The sequence below is a fragment of the Lagenorhynchus albirostris genome, chromosome 10 (assembly GCF_949774975.1).
Source record: "Lagenorhynchus albirostris chromosome 10, mLagAlb1.1, whole genome shotgun sequence".
NCBI lineage: Eukaryota > Metazoa > Chordata > Mammalia > Artiodactyla > Delphinidae > Lagenorhynchus > Lagenorhynchus albirostris.
Window position 1 is genome coordinate 4,267,924 of NC_083104.1, and position 16,492 is coordinate 4,284,415.

General features: G+C 46.0%; 1 protein-coding gene across 1 annotated transcript; it reads right to left on the reverse strand.

Moving 5' to 3' along the window:
• Positions 1–1,360: 1,360 nt before the first annotated feature.
• MRPS25 (mitochondrial ribosomal protein S25) lies at positions 1,361–15,021 on the reverse strand. The gene is made up of 4 exons (XM_060161092.1): positions 14,753–15,021; positions 10,130–10,236; positions 2,262–2,349; positions 1,361–1,625 (listed from the first exon to the last, which is right to left on the reverse strand). Exons 1-4 carry the CDS (start codon positions 14,884–14,886, stop codon positions 1,433–1,435), a joined length of 522 nt encoding a protein of 173 aa, XP_060017075.1. The 5' UTR covers positions 14,887–15,021; the 3' UTR covers positions 1,361–1,432.
• Positions 15,022–16,492: the final 1,471 nt, after the last annotated feature.

The window sequence follows — 16,492 nt, forward strand, 5'->3', positions numbered from 1 at the left end:
CACGCAAACAGTAACAGCAGCACCATCGTGTCAGGCACTGGACATTTATTCTCTCTCTAAAGAGGGGTCAAAAACTAGCTTAGTTCAGGGCGATCCTCCTATTTAGCAACCCTGGGGGCGCCCTGTGGACCATGGAGGGAAGGGCCATTTCTGTAAGTCCTTCTGTCTCACTAGCTCTGGAGACAAGGCCAAGAGGAACCAACTCTTTCTGAAAAGGCCATTCAGCCACTGTGAAGGCCATGGCTGCCACCAGCTGGGAGCAGTATCAGAAACATGGCAGGAACTGAGACCAGCACCCAGGGAGGGATTAGGATGGGGGACAGGTTTTTCTAGCCGCCCTCGGAAATGGTGACGGGGGAGAGAGCACCAAAGTGTTGAATTTCAGTTAAACAACCCTCATAAGCCTGTGGTCATTCAGGACAGCTACCCATTATACATCAGACCCACATGCCCACCTCCCCCCAACCCCGACGTTTACACCATCACCCCGAACACAGGTCTGGTACAAAATCACATAACCTGAGCACCATATGTGAAAGGAGCCAAACTTCCCCCAATTTAATGAGGTAGTCTGCAACACTTACATAAAACATCCCAGTCGCACACTGGGACAAGGACTACCTTTCTTCCCATCTCACAGGGAGCTTTTGGCTTCAGCCCAAGTCCTTCACTCCTGACCAAGTAAACCTAATCTTAAGGTGACCCTAGAGGGCCCTGGTGTCTCCTGAGGAATGAAACCAATACAACTGAAGTGACAGCAACATCAGTGTCCTGTGAGGAAAGAACTCCCAGGCAGACCCCCAGTGACACCTCACACCCTCTTCCAAACCTCAGTAAATGAAGGCTGACCAAGCCAGAGGGTAGCGCCCTCCACCAGGGGGCGCCCTCTCCTTGCCAGGGAGACAGGTCTGAGCCTCCACTGGGACCTCTTGGCCTCTGGCACAGCCTCGCCCCAGTGGTCAGTTGGCTTTAGTTTAAAAAGCGAGCGCTGCACACAGGCTTGCCCTGGGATTTCTGAAAAATCCCAAAGAGCCTGACTGGAGAGGACGTCTATACCACCAGCCAGACAGCTCCGGCCAGACCGCGACGCGGCAGTTCTTCATTATTCTCCAGAGCAAGGCCTGGAAGAAGAGTCGAAGCCAGTAGAGACCAGGAAAGGGCTGCAGGACTGAGACAAGATGTCACCAGGCTGCGGCCTTACACCTTCCCTCCCTACAAAGGCCTATCAGACCGGATTCATGCCACACTGCTCAGTGATCCTGAAGCATTTATTGCCCTGATGGCGCAGGGTGTTCACTGGGCAGCTTGGCTACAGCCCAACTCCTCCCCTCCCCCCCCCATACACTTTTACACAAGTGTGTAAAGGAGACCCTTTTATTGCAAAGAGATTTTCAGTCTTTCGGGGAATAGGACCAGGGGCTTTTCTGGGGCCTCAGTCTTGGGCACTGGCTTTCAGAGCTGCTTTGTACTTCCCTGTCATTTCCCTGGGCAATGGCACCAGGCCCGGGCAGGGCACCTGCCCCTCCACCTCACAGATGCACTCCCGCAGGCAATACTTTCGGGGACCAAAGTGGGCTGGGTGAGAAAGCTGTTTTTTCTCCTGCTCCTCTCTCTCGAGGGTTTCCCTGCCAAAGAACACAGACAGCAACAAGGCGTGGGTGACACAGCTCCAAGCTGCTGGGAAGTGGGGGACTTCTCAGCCGTGAGCCCCAGCATCTGCCAGGGAGACCTCCTACGCTGCTCCCTACTCCCCCCGGGCCTCCGGGGCTTGGGAGTGCGCAGGAAGGCCTGCACCCTGGTGAAGGGTAGCAAGGGGTGACCCCAGCTCTGAGGACAGGCAATCAGGACCAAGGGGCCCGAAGTGCCTTCGTGCGCTTTCTCAAGACAGACTTTCCCATCTTCCCTCCCTCCATTCATGGGAAGAAAAGGAATATGTCACAGCAGGCCCTGGGGTTGGTCACCCACTAGCTCCAAGTTGAGATTCCCCAAGAGGGACATGGTCACAGCCACAAGGGCGCACATTTCAGATGCCTCTCAGCTTCCCGTGGACCCAGGAGGAAAGGACCATCTTTGTCTTCACGGTGCAGGGAGCTGCAGCTCAGAGGTTCAGGCGCACAGACTCCGGCCCACTCTCTGGTCAGCATCCGAGGCTCCTGCCAGAGTCCGCCCTCTCAACACCCCTCCCAGCACGCCCATCTCCTCCCTCTCAAATCTCTGGGCCAAGACGTTTGCACCTCTCCAGGTCAAGCCCAACAACTCACTCATTCTTCCCCAGAATCTTTTTGATGTGCTCCATGATCTCCTTATTGCTCTTGGTCTCCACGTCCACAAGGACTTGCTCCCCGGAATCTGGAAACAGGAGGAAGAGGGAAAGAAAGCTGAGAACACAGCAAGGCACTCCCTGGCCTCAAATGGTGGTGATTTGGGATTTGCTTTTAGAGGAGAAACATTTTAATGGTCAAACAAGTGTTTATGTAACCAATTATGCTGCCCTTTTTCCGTATTTCTTTAGATGTGAGCACACATAAACTTTAGGTATGTACAAAAGCATGCATACTATTTTAAATAGAAACTCCATGTTCATGGATAGAAAGATTTAATATTGTTAAGATGGCAATCCTCCCCAAATCAGTCTATGGATTCAGTCAATCCCTATCAAAAATCCTAGCAGGTGTTTTTGTAGAAAACTGAAAAATTGAGCCTAAAATTAATGCAGAGGACCCAAAACAGCCAAAACAACCTTGACAAACAAGAAAATGGGCGAACATTCACTTCCCAATTTCAATTTTACCACAGGCTACAGTAATCAAGTCTGTGTGGTACTGAGCAAAAGAACAGCCTAGAGCAATGGAACTGAACTGAGTCTAGAAATAAACTCTTACTAAATTTATGGTCAACTTATTTTCAGCAAAGATGACAAGACAACTCAGTGAGGAAGAAGAGCATATATCTGATAAAGGACCTGTAGCCTGACTAAAGAACTCTCACAATTCAATGTCAAAAAGACAATCCAAAGAAAAAATGGGCAAAATATCTGAATAAACATTTAACAACAACAAAAATGGATAATAATAAGCACATGAAAAGATACTCAATATCATCAGTCATTAGGAAAATACAAAATAAAACTACAGTGAGATATTAAGGTGGCTAAAATTTTTTTAAACACAATACCAAGTGCTAGTGAGGACGCAGAGTAGCTGGAACTTTCCTAAATTACTAGTAAAAATGCAAAATTTTACAGCCACATCAGCTAGTGAATTAAGACACACACAAAAATAATTAAATGATTGGAAAGGAAGAATTTTATTTGCAGATGTAATGACTGTATGTAGAAAATCCTAAGGAATTTAGAAAATAAAAACTTCTAGAAATATGAATTACCAAGATTGCAAGACACAAGGCCCATGTACAAAATCAGCGGTACTTCTACAAAGTTGTTTGGTGCTAACCAAAGAACTGAAAAACGAAAATTTTAAAAATACCATTTACAGTAGTCACAAAACATACTCAATATTATTAAAATGTCCAGGGACTTCCCTGGCAGCGCAGTGATTAAGAATCCACCTGCCAATGCAGGGGACAAGGGTTCGAGCCCTGGTCCAGGAAGATGCCAAATGCCACGGAGCAACTAAGCCTGTGCACCACAACTACTGAGCCCGCGTGCCTAGATCCCATGCTCCGCAACAAGAGAAGCCACTGCAATGAGAAGCCCACGCACCACAACGAAGAGTAGCCCCCGCTCGCCGCAACTAGAGAAAGCCAGTGCATAGCAACGAAGACCCAGTGCAGCCAAAAATAAATTTATTTTTTTTAAATGTCCATTATCCTCAGTGATCTATAATTCCGAACAAAATCCCAGCAAGCTTTTTTTCTAGAAACTGGCAAGCAGATTTAAAGTCAGAATGGAAATGCAAAGAACCTACAAGGGCCAAATTAATCTTGGAAAAAAAAGGGGGGGGTGGGGAACAAAGTTGGATTTACACTTCCTGATCTTAAGACATATTAGGAAATACAAAAACTAAGACAGTGTGCTATTAGCATAAGGACAGACATACAGCTCAGTTAAAGAGGATGAAGAGTTCAGAAATAAACTCGAATAGCCAAAACAATCTTAAGAAAGAAGAACAGAGCTGGAGGAATCATGCTCTCTGACTTCAGACTACACCAGAAAGCTACAGTATTCAAAACTGCAAGGTACTGGCACAAAAAAAACCAGACACATAGACCAGTGGAACAGAACAGGGAGCCTAGAAATAAACCCACGCATTTATGGTCAATTAATCTACCAGAAAGAAGGCAAGAACATACAATAGAGAAAAGACACTCTCTTCAATAAGTGGTGCTGAGAAAACTGGACACCTACATGTAAAAGAATGAAATTAAAACATTTTCTAACACCATCTACAAAAATAATATGGATTAAAGACCTAAATATAAACACTAGCTACCATAAAATTCCTAGAAAAAACATAGAACACTCTTTGAAATAAATTGCAGCAATATTTTGGGGAGACCTGTCTCCTAAAACAAAGGAAATAAAAGCAAAAATAAACAAATGGGACCTAATTAAATTTAAAAGCTTCTGTACAGGGGCTTCCCTGGTGGCGCAGTGGTTGCGAGTCCGCCTGCCGATGCAGGGGACACGGGTTCATGCCCCGGTCCGGGAAGATCCCACATGCCGCGGAGCAGCTGGGCCCGTGAGCCATGGCCGCTGGGCCTACGCGTCTGGAGCCTGTGCTCCGCGATGGGAGAGGCCACAACAGTGAGAGGCCTGCGTACCGCCAAAAAAAAAAAAAAAAAAAAAAAAAGCTTCTGTACAGCAAAGGAAAACATAAAACAAAATGAGGGACTTCCCTGGTGGTCCAGTGATTAAGACTCTGTGCTCCCAATGCAAGGGGCCCAGGTTCGATCCCTAGTCAGGGAACTAGAGCCCACATGCTGCAACTAAGAGTTCGCATGCTGCAACTAAAAGTTTGTGGCAACAAACACCTGGCACAGCCAAGTAAATAAATAAATACTTCACCTGATTAAAAGATGGGCAGGAGAACTGCATAGACATTTTTCCAAAAGGAAATGCAGATGGCCAACAAGCACATTAAAAGATGCTCAAGATACCTAATCATCAGGGAAATGCAACTCAAAAAACCACAATGACATATATCACCTCACACCTGTCAGAATGGCATTCATCAAAAAGACCACAAATAACAAAGGTTGGTGAGGATGTGGAGAAAAGGGGACCCTTGTACACAGTTGGTGGGAATGTATACCGGTGCAGTATGGAGGTTTCTCAAAAAACTAAAAATAGAACCACCACATGACCCAGCAATTCCACTCCTGAGTATATACCCAAAAAAAACCACACTAATTCAAAAAGATACATGCACCCCAATATTTAAAGCAGCATTATTTATAACTGCCAAGCTATGGAAGCATCCTAAATGCCCATCAACAGATGAATGCATAAAGATGTACTATACACACACACACAATGGGATATTACTTAGCCATAAAAAAGAATGAAATTTTCCATCTGCAGCAACATAGATGGACTTGGAGGGCATTATGCTAAGTGAAATTAAGTCAGACAGAGAAAGACAAATACTGTATGATAGCACTTATTTTTGGAACCTAAAAAATACAACAGACTTCTGAATATAACAAAAAAGAAGCAGACTCACAGATAGAACAAACTAGTGGTTACCAGTGGGGAGAGGGAAGGAGGGAGGGGAAACATAAGGGTAGGGGAGTAAGAGGTACAAACTATTATATATATATTTATTATATATAAAATAAGCTACAAAGATATACTGTACAATATGGGGAATATAGCCAATATTTTATAACAACTATAAATGGAGTATAACCTTTAAAAATTGTGAATCACTATATTGTACACCTGTAACTTACATAATATTACTGTACATCAATTATACTTCTTTTTTTTTGCTGTGCCATGCAGCTTGCAGGATCTCAGTTCCCTGACCAGGGATTAAACCCGCTCCCTTGGCAGTGAAAGCACGGAGTCCTAACCACTGGACCTCTAGGGAATTCTCCCATTTTAACCAGCTTAAAGTGTAAAATTTGGTGGTTTTTAATGCCTTCACAATGTTGTGCATCCATCACCACTATCTAGGTTCCAGCACTTTCTCATGACTCCAAACAGAAACCCTGTACCCATTAAGCAGTCACTTCCTATTCCCCACACCACCCCAGCCCCAGCCCCTGACAACCACTTCCTATCCCTATGGCTTTGTCTGTTCTGGACACCTCACACAAATGGAATCATACACTATATGGCCTTTTGCATCTGCCTTCTTTCCGTTGGCATGTTTTCAAGGTTCATTCGTGTTGTAGCATGTGCCAGTACTTCATTTCTTTTCATGGCTGAATAATATTCCACTGAGTGAATGTATGGATTTTGTTTATCCATTCATGGTCAATTTTTCTGACAAAGGTGCCAAGGAAATTAAATAAGGGGAAGCACTGTCTTTCAACAAATGGTGCTATAACAGCTGAATATCCCAAATCTAAAACACCTAAAATGAACCTCAATCCTTATCTCACTTAATACACAAATAACGAGATCATAGACCTAAATGTAAATCTAGGACTCTCCCAGTTTTGAAACACAGGAGAAAAATCTTTGTGACTTTGGGGTAGGCAGAGATTTCTTGGACAGGACATAAAAAGTACTAAACATAAAAGAAAACAACTGATAAGATGGAATTCATCAAAATTAAAATTTCTGCTCTTCAAAAGACACCATTAAGAAGATGAAAAGGCAGCCACAGACAGAAAATATTCACAATACATCTCACAAAGGAACCGAATACAGAATATATGAACAACTCAACAAGAAAAGAGCCCCCACTTTTTTTTTTTTTTTTTTTTGCGGTACGCAGGCCTCTCACTGTTGTGGCCTCTCCCGTTGCGGAGCACAGGCTCCGGACGCGTAGGCTCAGTGGCCATGGCTCACGGGCCCAGCCGCTCCGCGGCATGTGGGATCTTCCCAGACCGGGGCACAAACCCGTGTCCCCTGCATTGGCAGGTGGACTCTCAACCACTGCGCCACCAGGGAAGCCCCCCACTTTTTTTTTTTTAATGGACGAAAGATCCAAACAGACTCTTTACAAAAGAAATAAATGAATGGCCAATAAGCACATGGAAAGATACAGGGAAATGCAAATTAAAATGTCAAGGAGATACACAGGCACTGGAATGGCTGAAAAGACTTATGTGATGACAAGAATGGCCCCCAAAGATACCCCCACCTAGTCCCCCAGAACTTGTGAATATGACACCTGACGTGGCCAAGGGGCCTCTGCAGAAGAAATTATACCTAAGGACCCAGAAATGGGGAGATTCTCCTGGATAATCTTACAGTCCCATTAATCACAAGGTCCTTAAAGTTGGAGACCCTCCTGGGCTGTGGTCAGAGGGACGTGTGACTGTTGGAGTGGGCCAGACACGAACACAGCTGGCTTCGAGGATGGAGGAAGGGACCACGAGCCAAAGCATGTAGGGGTCTCGGGCTTCCCTCGTGGCGCAGTGGTTAAGGATCCGCCTGCCCATGCAGGGGACACGAGTTCAAGCCCTGGTCTGGGAAGATCCCACATGCCGCAGAGCAACTAAGCCCATGCACCACAACTACTGAGCCTGTGCTCTACAGCCCGCGAGCCACAACTACTGAAGCCCACACGCCTAGAGCCCATGCTCCGTAACAAGAAAAGCCACCGCAATGAGAAGCCCACGCACCACAAAGAAAAGCAGCCCCCACTCGCCGAAACTAGAGAAAGCCCACGTGCAGCAACTTAGACCCAACACAGCCAAAAATAAGACAGAAAGAAAGAATTTAAAAATAAATAAATTAAGAATGTGGGGGCCTCTAGAAGCTGGAAAAGGCATGGAAATGGATTCATCCCTAGCGCCTCCAGGAAGGAAGGCTCTGCGAACACCTTGATTTTAGCCCATGTGGGACTTCAAACCTACAAAACTAAGATGAGAAATCTGTATTGCTTTAAGCCACCAACCTCGTGGTGATCTTACAGCAGCCACAGGAAATGCAGATGAGCAATAGGACCAGTTTGGGTGAGGATGGGGGGCCAGCAGGACCCCTCACCCTGTGGACTGCAGAGACAAATGGCATAACCATTTTGGAGGCCTGTCTGGGTGGTTTCTAAGGTCACGTGCCTATTCTGTGGCCCAGCAAGCCCATCCTGAGCCTGTGCCCAGGAGAACTGAACACCTAGGTCCACAGCGACATGCACCTTCCCAAAACCACCCTCGGCAGGCAGCCGCTAACACCCACCTCGAGCAAGACCCTCCTTGCAGGAGTCTCTGAGACCCGCTGCAGCAGCAGCAGAGCCAAGCCCACCCAGCTCTCCCAGGTCCACGTCCAGGACCTGCCGCTTCTGCCCAACACGCAGCCAGAGCTTCCTACCGACCAGCCCCGACTTTCTCATCTGAGGCGTCTCCTGGCCAGACCTCCTTCCAGAGATGTCAGACGTGCTTTGCCATCTGAAGACTCCCTGCCTGCCCCCCATCTCCAATAAACCTCATACTTGTAGCTCTGTCTTGGCATCTATAGAAAACCCAAATGTTCATCAACAAATAAATGGATAAACTGTGGTATGTTCTGATAATGGAGCACTATGCAGCAATAAAAATGAGTAAGCTACTGATACACATAACGTGGATGAATCTCAAAAAGACAAGTGAAAACCAGACACAAAAGAACGTATACTGTGAGATTCTATATTAGGTTCTGAAACAAAACTAACTAGTCTATGGTGAAAGAACTGCTAACAGAGGGAATTCCCTGGCGGCCCCAGTGGTTAGGACTGTGCTCACTGATGAGGGCCTGGGTTCAATCCCTGGTCGGGGAACTAAAATTCCACAAGCTGTACAGTGCGGCCAAAAAAAAAAAAAAGAACTGCTAACAGTGGTTGCCCCTCTTGGGACTGGGAACTGGAAAGCAATACTGGGAGACTTTTTGGGTCTTCACTGGGAAACAGTGACACAGGCCCGTCACATCTATCAGAACTCATCACTCCATGCACGTGAGACCTGTCCATTTTATTATGGGTAAATTATACCTCAATAAAGTTAATTTTTTAAAACGCCAACACGAAATATATACACGAAATTGCCAACGACCACCATTCTCCTCGCCTCCACCTTGCTCTATTTTTCTTTTCTCCATAGCACTCATCTTCTAACAAACCATGTTATTGAGTTTCTTGTTCATTCTATCTCCTCCTGCTGGAATATCATCTCTACAAGGCTAGAGATCTTTGTTTGTATGGCCCCCTGACACCCCAAGCACCTAGAACAGTGCCTGGGTCCTAACAGGAACTTGATACGTATTTGCTGAACGAATGAAAGAACATCATCATTTTCTTTCCTGACGAATTTCCCAGTCTATACTTCATTTGATTCTCGTAACCGTGTAAGGAAGATGTTTTGCCTTCCCCTAGAAATATGTAAGTGGGAACATTACTCGCTCAGGATCAGAATGACTGAGTAGAGAGTTGGGCTAGAATATATGGTCTTCTGACTTCCAGGCACTGAGCCCAATTTAACTGAATACATCTTCTGTTTGCTCCTCACAGGGACAGGAGAGCATCATGTAAATGCATATGGTCCATAGAGGACACACGCAGACACATACACTGTTCAAGAGAATGTGGCCAGCACTGAGAGACGTGCCCTGAGAGAAGGGAGAGTCCAATCTAAGGTGTAGGTAAGGTTTCCTGAGTGAAATGGTGCCCAAGCTGAGTCCCAAAGGATTTATTTTTTAATTAAGCAAAGAAAAGTAGAAAGGGGATTTCCAGCAAAGGAACCGACATGAGCAAAGGCAACAAAGCACAGTGCAGCAAGGGAATTTGGAAAGACTAGCCCATATGACATGAGGCATATGTAGGAGATGTGGCAGCAACAGGAGATGCGGCTGGAGAGGGACAAACCAGATCTGTGCAGTCACTGTGTGCCAGGTATAACAGCCAAGGTGACAGGACCAACGTAGGTTTACAAGTGCTCCCATCTCAGCCCCCGCTGACTGCCACACAGGAGGAACATGGGAGGCAAGTCAGGCCTGGGCCATGGCAAAGGGCCCTGCGCTCACCTAAATAGAACCGCAGGAAGGGTGTTGGCGTCATGTTCTTAAACATCATGATCTGTACCCAGGGGTTCTTATACTGGATCTGAGGTATGTTGAAAAACACGAATTTCCTGCAAAACAGAAGAAATTAAGCCCATGAGAGTTTTTAACCTAAAATTGTATGCACCTGTATGTTCTTCTAAAGAGAAAGTCCAGAACTCTCATCAGATTCTAAGAGGACCCTGCCCCCCCCGCGAAAAGGTGGAGGTAGGAAAAGCAGGTCTCAGGAATCCACTAACGTGTTGTCTGAATGTGGGTGTTGGGACTCTTGGTTTGTCATTTTAGGGAAAAGAAATCTATATTCCTACCTCATGTTGCATATTAGCCTAAAACTCACCAAAACAGAAGTATAAATATAAAAATGAAACCATGAAATGTCCTCGGTCTTGACTGGTGTGACAGCTGCACAGTGTACTCATATGAGAAGCTGTGTATCTACAGGTGAGCACTTTATGTAAATTATACCACAATTTAAAAATAAATGAAACCATGAAAACAAACATGGGGAATACTTTTACAATCAAGGAGTGGAGAAACCTCTAAACTCAGAAGGTTTAAAACACAGATAAATTTGATTACATTAAAACCTTTGCAAGGGATTTCCCTGGTGGCACAGTGGTTAAGATCCTGCCTGCACCTTTGCAATTAGTCTCTTGATTAAAGCCTCCCCAATGACCCGAATTTAAATGCATTCTCTGCTTCCTGCTGCCACCCTGCTCCCCATACCAGACGATGGAAAGGTGCGAGTCGTACGCGGGTAGAAGCGTGGTTGCCTGGCTTCACCACTTCCCAGCTGTATATAACCCAGAGCAAGTTACTGCTGTGTGCCTCAGTGTTTATGCCAACATGATGGCAACGCAGGACAACCAGTCCAGATAGCAGCTTGTAGTTTAGTCTCAAGAAGAAAAAGATAGGATCAACAGAAGGTCTGACTGTGTGACATTTGCTTGGGGAGATGTCCATAATTGGGGCAGAATCTGCAGTTAAAACAAAAGCAATGACAATAACTCCAGGGAAAACAAAAAACTGCAAAAACAAAAAGAAAAAATAATCAAAGTATTTGACTCAACTGTGTACAGTGTTTACAAAGTCATAATAATTTAACAGTGAATACTGATTTATCCAAAATTCTTAAATGACTATATTGGGAGGATGGGGGGGCGTCAAGTAGTATGCATGTGCTGCGGTAGGGAACAGCAATGCTTCTTGAAGAGCTAAATCCTTGCCTTCCACAGTGACAAGTCAACAGATAAAGCCTAAAGCTAAGAAAGTAAGGAGCTCTCTAAGTATGGTATTTAACTATATGGGAGTAAAACTCTAATCAAATGGTTAGAGTTGAAAGTTGTTGCCTCTGGAGGATATACAATGGAGAAAAGACAGCCTCTTCAATAAGTGGTGCTGGGAAAACTGGACAGCTTCATGTAAAAGAATGAAATTAGGGCTTGCCAGGTGGTGCAGTGGTTAAGAATCTGTCTGCCAATGCAGGGGACACGGGTTAGAGCCCTGACCCGGGAAGGTTCCCGCATGCCGCGGAGCAACTAAGCCCGTGCACCACAACTACTGAGCCTGCGCTCTAGAGCTCACGTACCACAACTACTGAGCCCGCGTGCCACAACTACTGAAGCCCTGTGCCTAGAGCCCGTGCTCCACAAGAGAAGCCACTGCAACGAGAAGCCTGTGCACCGCAACCGAGAGTAGCCCCCGCTCACCACAACCAGAGAAAGCCCACATGTGGCAACGAAGACCCAACACAACCAAAAATTAAAAAAAAATAAATTTATATATAAAAAAAAGAATGAAATTAGAGCACTCCCTAACACCATACACAAAAATAAACTCCAAATGGATTAAAGACCTAAATGTAAGACTAGGCACTATAAAACTCTTAGAGGAAAACATAGGAAGAACACTCTTGGACATAAAACACAGCAAGATCTTTTTTGACCCACCTCCTAGAGTAATGGAAATAAAAACAAAAATAAACAAATGGGACCTAATGAAACTTAAAAGCTTTGGCACAGCAAAGGAAACCATAAACAAGACGAAAAGACAACCCTCAGAATGGGAGAAAATATTTGCAAACGAATCAATGGACTACAGATGGCCAAGAAGCATATGAAAAGATACTCAACATCACTAATTATTAAAGAAATGCAAATCAAAACTACAATGAGGGGGCTTCCCTGGCGGCACAGTGGTTAAGAATCTGCCTGCCAAAGCAGGGGACACAGATTCGAGCCTGGGAAGATCCCACATGCCGCAGAGCAACTAAGCCCGTGCACCACAACTACTAAGCCTGTGCGCCTAGAGCCCGTGCTCCACAACAAGAAGCCACTGCAGTGAGAAGCACACACACCGCAACAAAGAGTAGTCCCCACTCACCAGAACTAGAGAAAGCCCACGCACAGCAACAAAGACCCAATGTAGCCAAAAATAAATAAATAAATAAATTTTAAAAAAACAACGAGGTATCACCTACAATGAGTATCACCTCACACGGGTTAGAAAGGGCATCATCAGAAAATCTACAAACAATAAATGCTGGTGTGGAGAAAAGGGAACCCTCTTGCACTGTTGGTGAGAATGTAAATTGATACAGCCAATATGGAGAACAGTATGGAGGTTCCTTAAAAAACTAAAAATAATTACCATATGACCCAGCAATCCCACTACTGGGCATATACCAAGAGAAAACCATAATTCAAAAAGACATATGCAGGTCTTCACAACTAGAGAAAGCCCGCGTGCAGCAATGAAGACCCAACGCAGCCAAAAATTAATTAACTAATTTTTTAAAAACGGCCAGAAAAGTAAACTGCCCTGGGTCACATGACCAGTAAGTCAAACAATCAGGGCTGTGAGCATTGGGCTCCATCACTATCAAATTCACCTGGATCCTGAGGCACAAGGCTGGACACAGAACTCAATAAATTCCAGCAGCTGTTACTTCTCCCATTGCATCTTAAGGGCAAGAACACCTGGCAGAGGTGAGGAGGAACTTAGCTCTCAGACTCTGAATAAGGCAGCTCCCCACACACCCAGCAAATACCCTAAGACTTGCTAGCCCGGTGCTGTACTGGCCACTGGCACTTGGAATGGAGGGCCAGATGAAGTGCTGAGGGCACATGAACAAGCAAAGAAAGACCGGTGGGGCTACAAAGAGCAAGTCTGACAGGCTCAAACCCGAAGGGCACCGGTGGGACAGTCAAGCCCTTATCACTAGGAACAGTGAAACACAGAATGGCTGTTTGGCTCCTATTTACCCAGAGAGTATGAAAATACTTGAGCATGCGAGTATGTGCAGGCCTATTTTGATTGGCTGACCATTTAAAAACCAAAGATTTACATAAAAATCTGAATTTCTGGCTCCTTGACAGGTCAGAAATTCTCCATGGAGCCCAAAGAGCTAAGATGTAGCCAAGCAGTGAATGGCCCCGTGAGGCAGGGCACGTTTTCAGTTTACTGCAGGCCCATCCAGACTGTCTCTCTCCTTTGTTTGTACCTGCCTGGCCTCTGCCCTGTGACTCCTGGTGCGGATGGATGGATGGATGGATGCAAAGTTGGTTATGCAGGAGTATCTGGGTGCCTATTCAGCCCTAAGACTGAGTCTTCTAGGAAGCCCTCATCCCAGCTGACCCCACGCCAAGTAGGTTCAAGTTCTTGCGTTGACCTGTGGAAAGCAAACGGCTAGGGGGTAGCTGCTGGCTCTCCTGAACAGCCCTGCACTGAAGGCCGCGCCATGGTGGGACCACCCTCCACAGGGAGTTGCTCTCCAGGCTCACTCTGATCCATCCCACACACCCAATCCCAAAGTTTCTGTAAGACAGGACTTGAATTCCCAGCAACAGCACGAGGCACTCAGTAAATTTATGCCTAACACCTGAAAAGCCCAAAGCACTGCTGCTGCCTCGAGGTTCAGTTCAAACCTTTCACTTGCAAATCCATTCAATGAGTCCCGACTCTGCTGCGGGCTGAAAAGCATTAAGAAGTTGGGGCGGGGGCCGCTGCGCAGCTCACAGTCCCTTCACTCTAAGGGTCACGAGTCCTTCGAGAACCCTCACCAGCTGACTATGGTACCCTGGACAAGCCAGTTCCTTAACCTCCTGCGTTCCTTCATCCCTGGAGTGAAGAGAACAGCGAGGTTTCTGTAGAAATCAAACGAGCTAGTGCACGAGGAGCATTCAGAAACGCGCTGCACGTACGAGGACTCAATAAATGCCAGCAGCTGTTACCCCTGCCATGCACCCCCAAATCGGCCCTGAGACATAGGTATCACCCCGGTCGCAACACTGAGGAAAAGCAACTCTCCCAAAGCCAGCAGGTGGAAGAGCCCGGACCCCAGCGGGTCGGTCGCCCCGGGCTGGTCTCCACCCGGACCGCGCGCCGCCCGCGGGGCACGGGTGGCTGAGGAGGCTTCGGCCTCCCCGTCAGTGCCGCCCCCACCCGGCGCGACGAGGCCCTGAGGTCCTCTTCTGCTGTGGAAGCCGGGACAGCTGCCCGTCCGTGCAATGGGGGCCCTGGCGCCAGCGCAGCGCCGGGTCTCAATGACTCGCAAGTTATTGGTGGGACCCGGCGGCTCGGACTGACCTGGCGCCCTCGCCCAATTCCCCGTGCGTATTGTAGTTCACCGTCATGACCTTCACCGACTCCTTGAACACTATGTCCCCCTGGCCCAGGTACTGCAGGGTGCGGAGTATCGGGAAGCGGCCCTTCATGGACATGGCAGCTGCGGCGGAGGGGCCGGACCGCCGGCCGCGAGCCCAGCAGCGCGTAGAGACGAGGTAAGCTGACGCCGCCCGGGCGGCCCTCTCGCCGCTTCTCCTCAGCGCCGATTTCCACTTCCCGCGCAGACTCACAGGAGACGCTTCCCGGCGGGCAGCGCGCGCGCCGCGGAGCGGCCTGGGACTTGTAGTACTGGCTGGCAGAGTTTTCCTTAGGCGGGGGCGGTGGGAGCCGGCACGTACGCCTAAGCGTTAAAGCTCCTGTTGGAACGTTAAGGTTTTCACGATTTGTGAATCAAGTCTTTCTCCCCTCCGCCAAGGGAAAATATGTTATATAGGATCAAACTCAATCATTCAGACAACAAACTTACAGTAGGAAATAATTCAGGAGAGCTGAGTTTGAACACCAAGTCGGCTAGTAACTTTCTGTTCAACCTCAAATATGTCAGTTTTGCTCTCTCAACTTCTCCAGTTTTAAAGTGAAGGGTTAGAACTAAGCAAGTTCTAACATTGACTTAAAAAAAAAAACAAAATTAAAAACCTGACTTGCAAAAAGGAAAAAAAAAAGGAGATTTTGGGATCCACTCCTTTCTAGTTTAGCCACTTGAGAGCTCTGGACCTCAATTTCTTGAAAAGCAAAAGGTGGATGAGATGCATTTCCTACTGATCTGAGAACGTTCTCCTTCACTTTTGAAGGATAATTTTGCCAGATATAGAATTCTAGGTTGGGGGTTGGGAGGCATCTTTCAACACTTTATTTCACTCCACTCTCCTCTTGCATGGTTTCTGATGAATAGTCAGCTCTCTTTTTTCCACTATAGGTAAGATGGTTTTTTCTTCTGGTTTCTTTCAAGATTTTATTTGTCTTTGGTTTATAGAGTTTGAATAAGATATACCTAGGTGTATATTTTTGGTATTTATACTATGCTTGGTGTTCTCTGAGCTTCCTGGACCTGTGGTGTAGTGACTGTCATTAATTTTGGAAAGTTCTTGACCATTATTACTTTAAATATTTTTCTTTAGTCTCTCATTTTTTTTTCTCCTTCTGGTATTCCAATTATGCATGTTTTACCTCTTCTGAAATTGTCCCATAGTTCTTGGATGTTCTATTCGGTGTTTTTGGTTTTTTTTCATTCTTTTTTCCCTCTGCTTTGCAGTAGGGAAGTTTCTATTGACCTATCTCCAGACTCACTGATTCTTTCCTTGGCTGTGTCAACTGATGAGCTCATCAGAGGCATTGTTTGTTAGTCTTTTTTATTTCTAGCATTTCCTTTCAATCTTTCTTAGAGTTTCCTTATCTCTGCTGACATTATCCATCTGTCCTTGCATATTATTTACTTTTACCACTGGACTCTTTAACATATTAATCATTTAGTTTTCTATCTGATAACACCAACATCTGTGTAATATCTGAATCTGGTTCTGATATGTGCTTTGTCTTATCAGACTGTGGGGTTTTCCCTTACCTTTTTTAGCACACTTAAAATTTTTTGTTGGAAGTGAGACATTATTGGCTGTATTAGGTAATAGGAACTGAGGTAAATAAGCCTCTACTATGAGGGGTTATGTTATTCTGGCTAGAAGTAGAGCTGTGTTTGTTTGCTGT

Bases quoted from the DNA above. Each gene is read 5' to 3' on its own strand.
- MRPS25 (XM_060161092.1), bottom strand. From the start codon at position 14,886: ATGTCCATGAAGGGCCGCTTCCCGATACTCCGCACCCTGCAGTACCTG. The intron at 10,237-14,752 runs GTCAGTCCGAGC...TCTGTTTTGCAG, and splicing joins GAATTGGGCGAGGGCGCCAG to GAAATTCGTGTTTTTCAACA. The intron at 2,350-10,129 runs GTGAGCGCAGGG...TCCTGTTTCCAG, and splicing joins CTTCCTGCGGTTCTATTTAG to ATTCCGGGGAGCAAGTCCTT.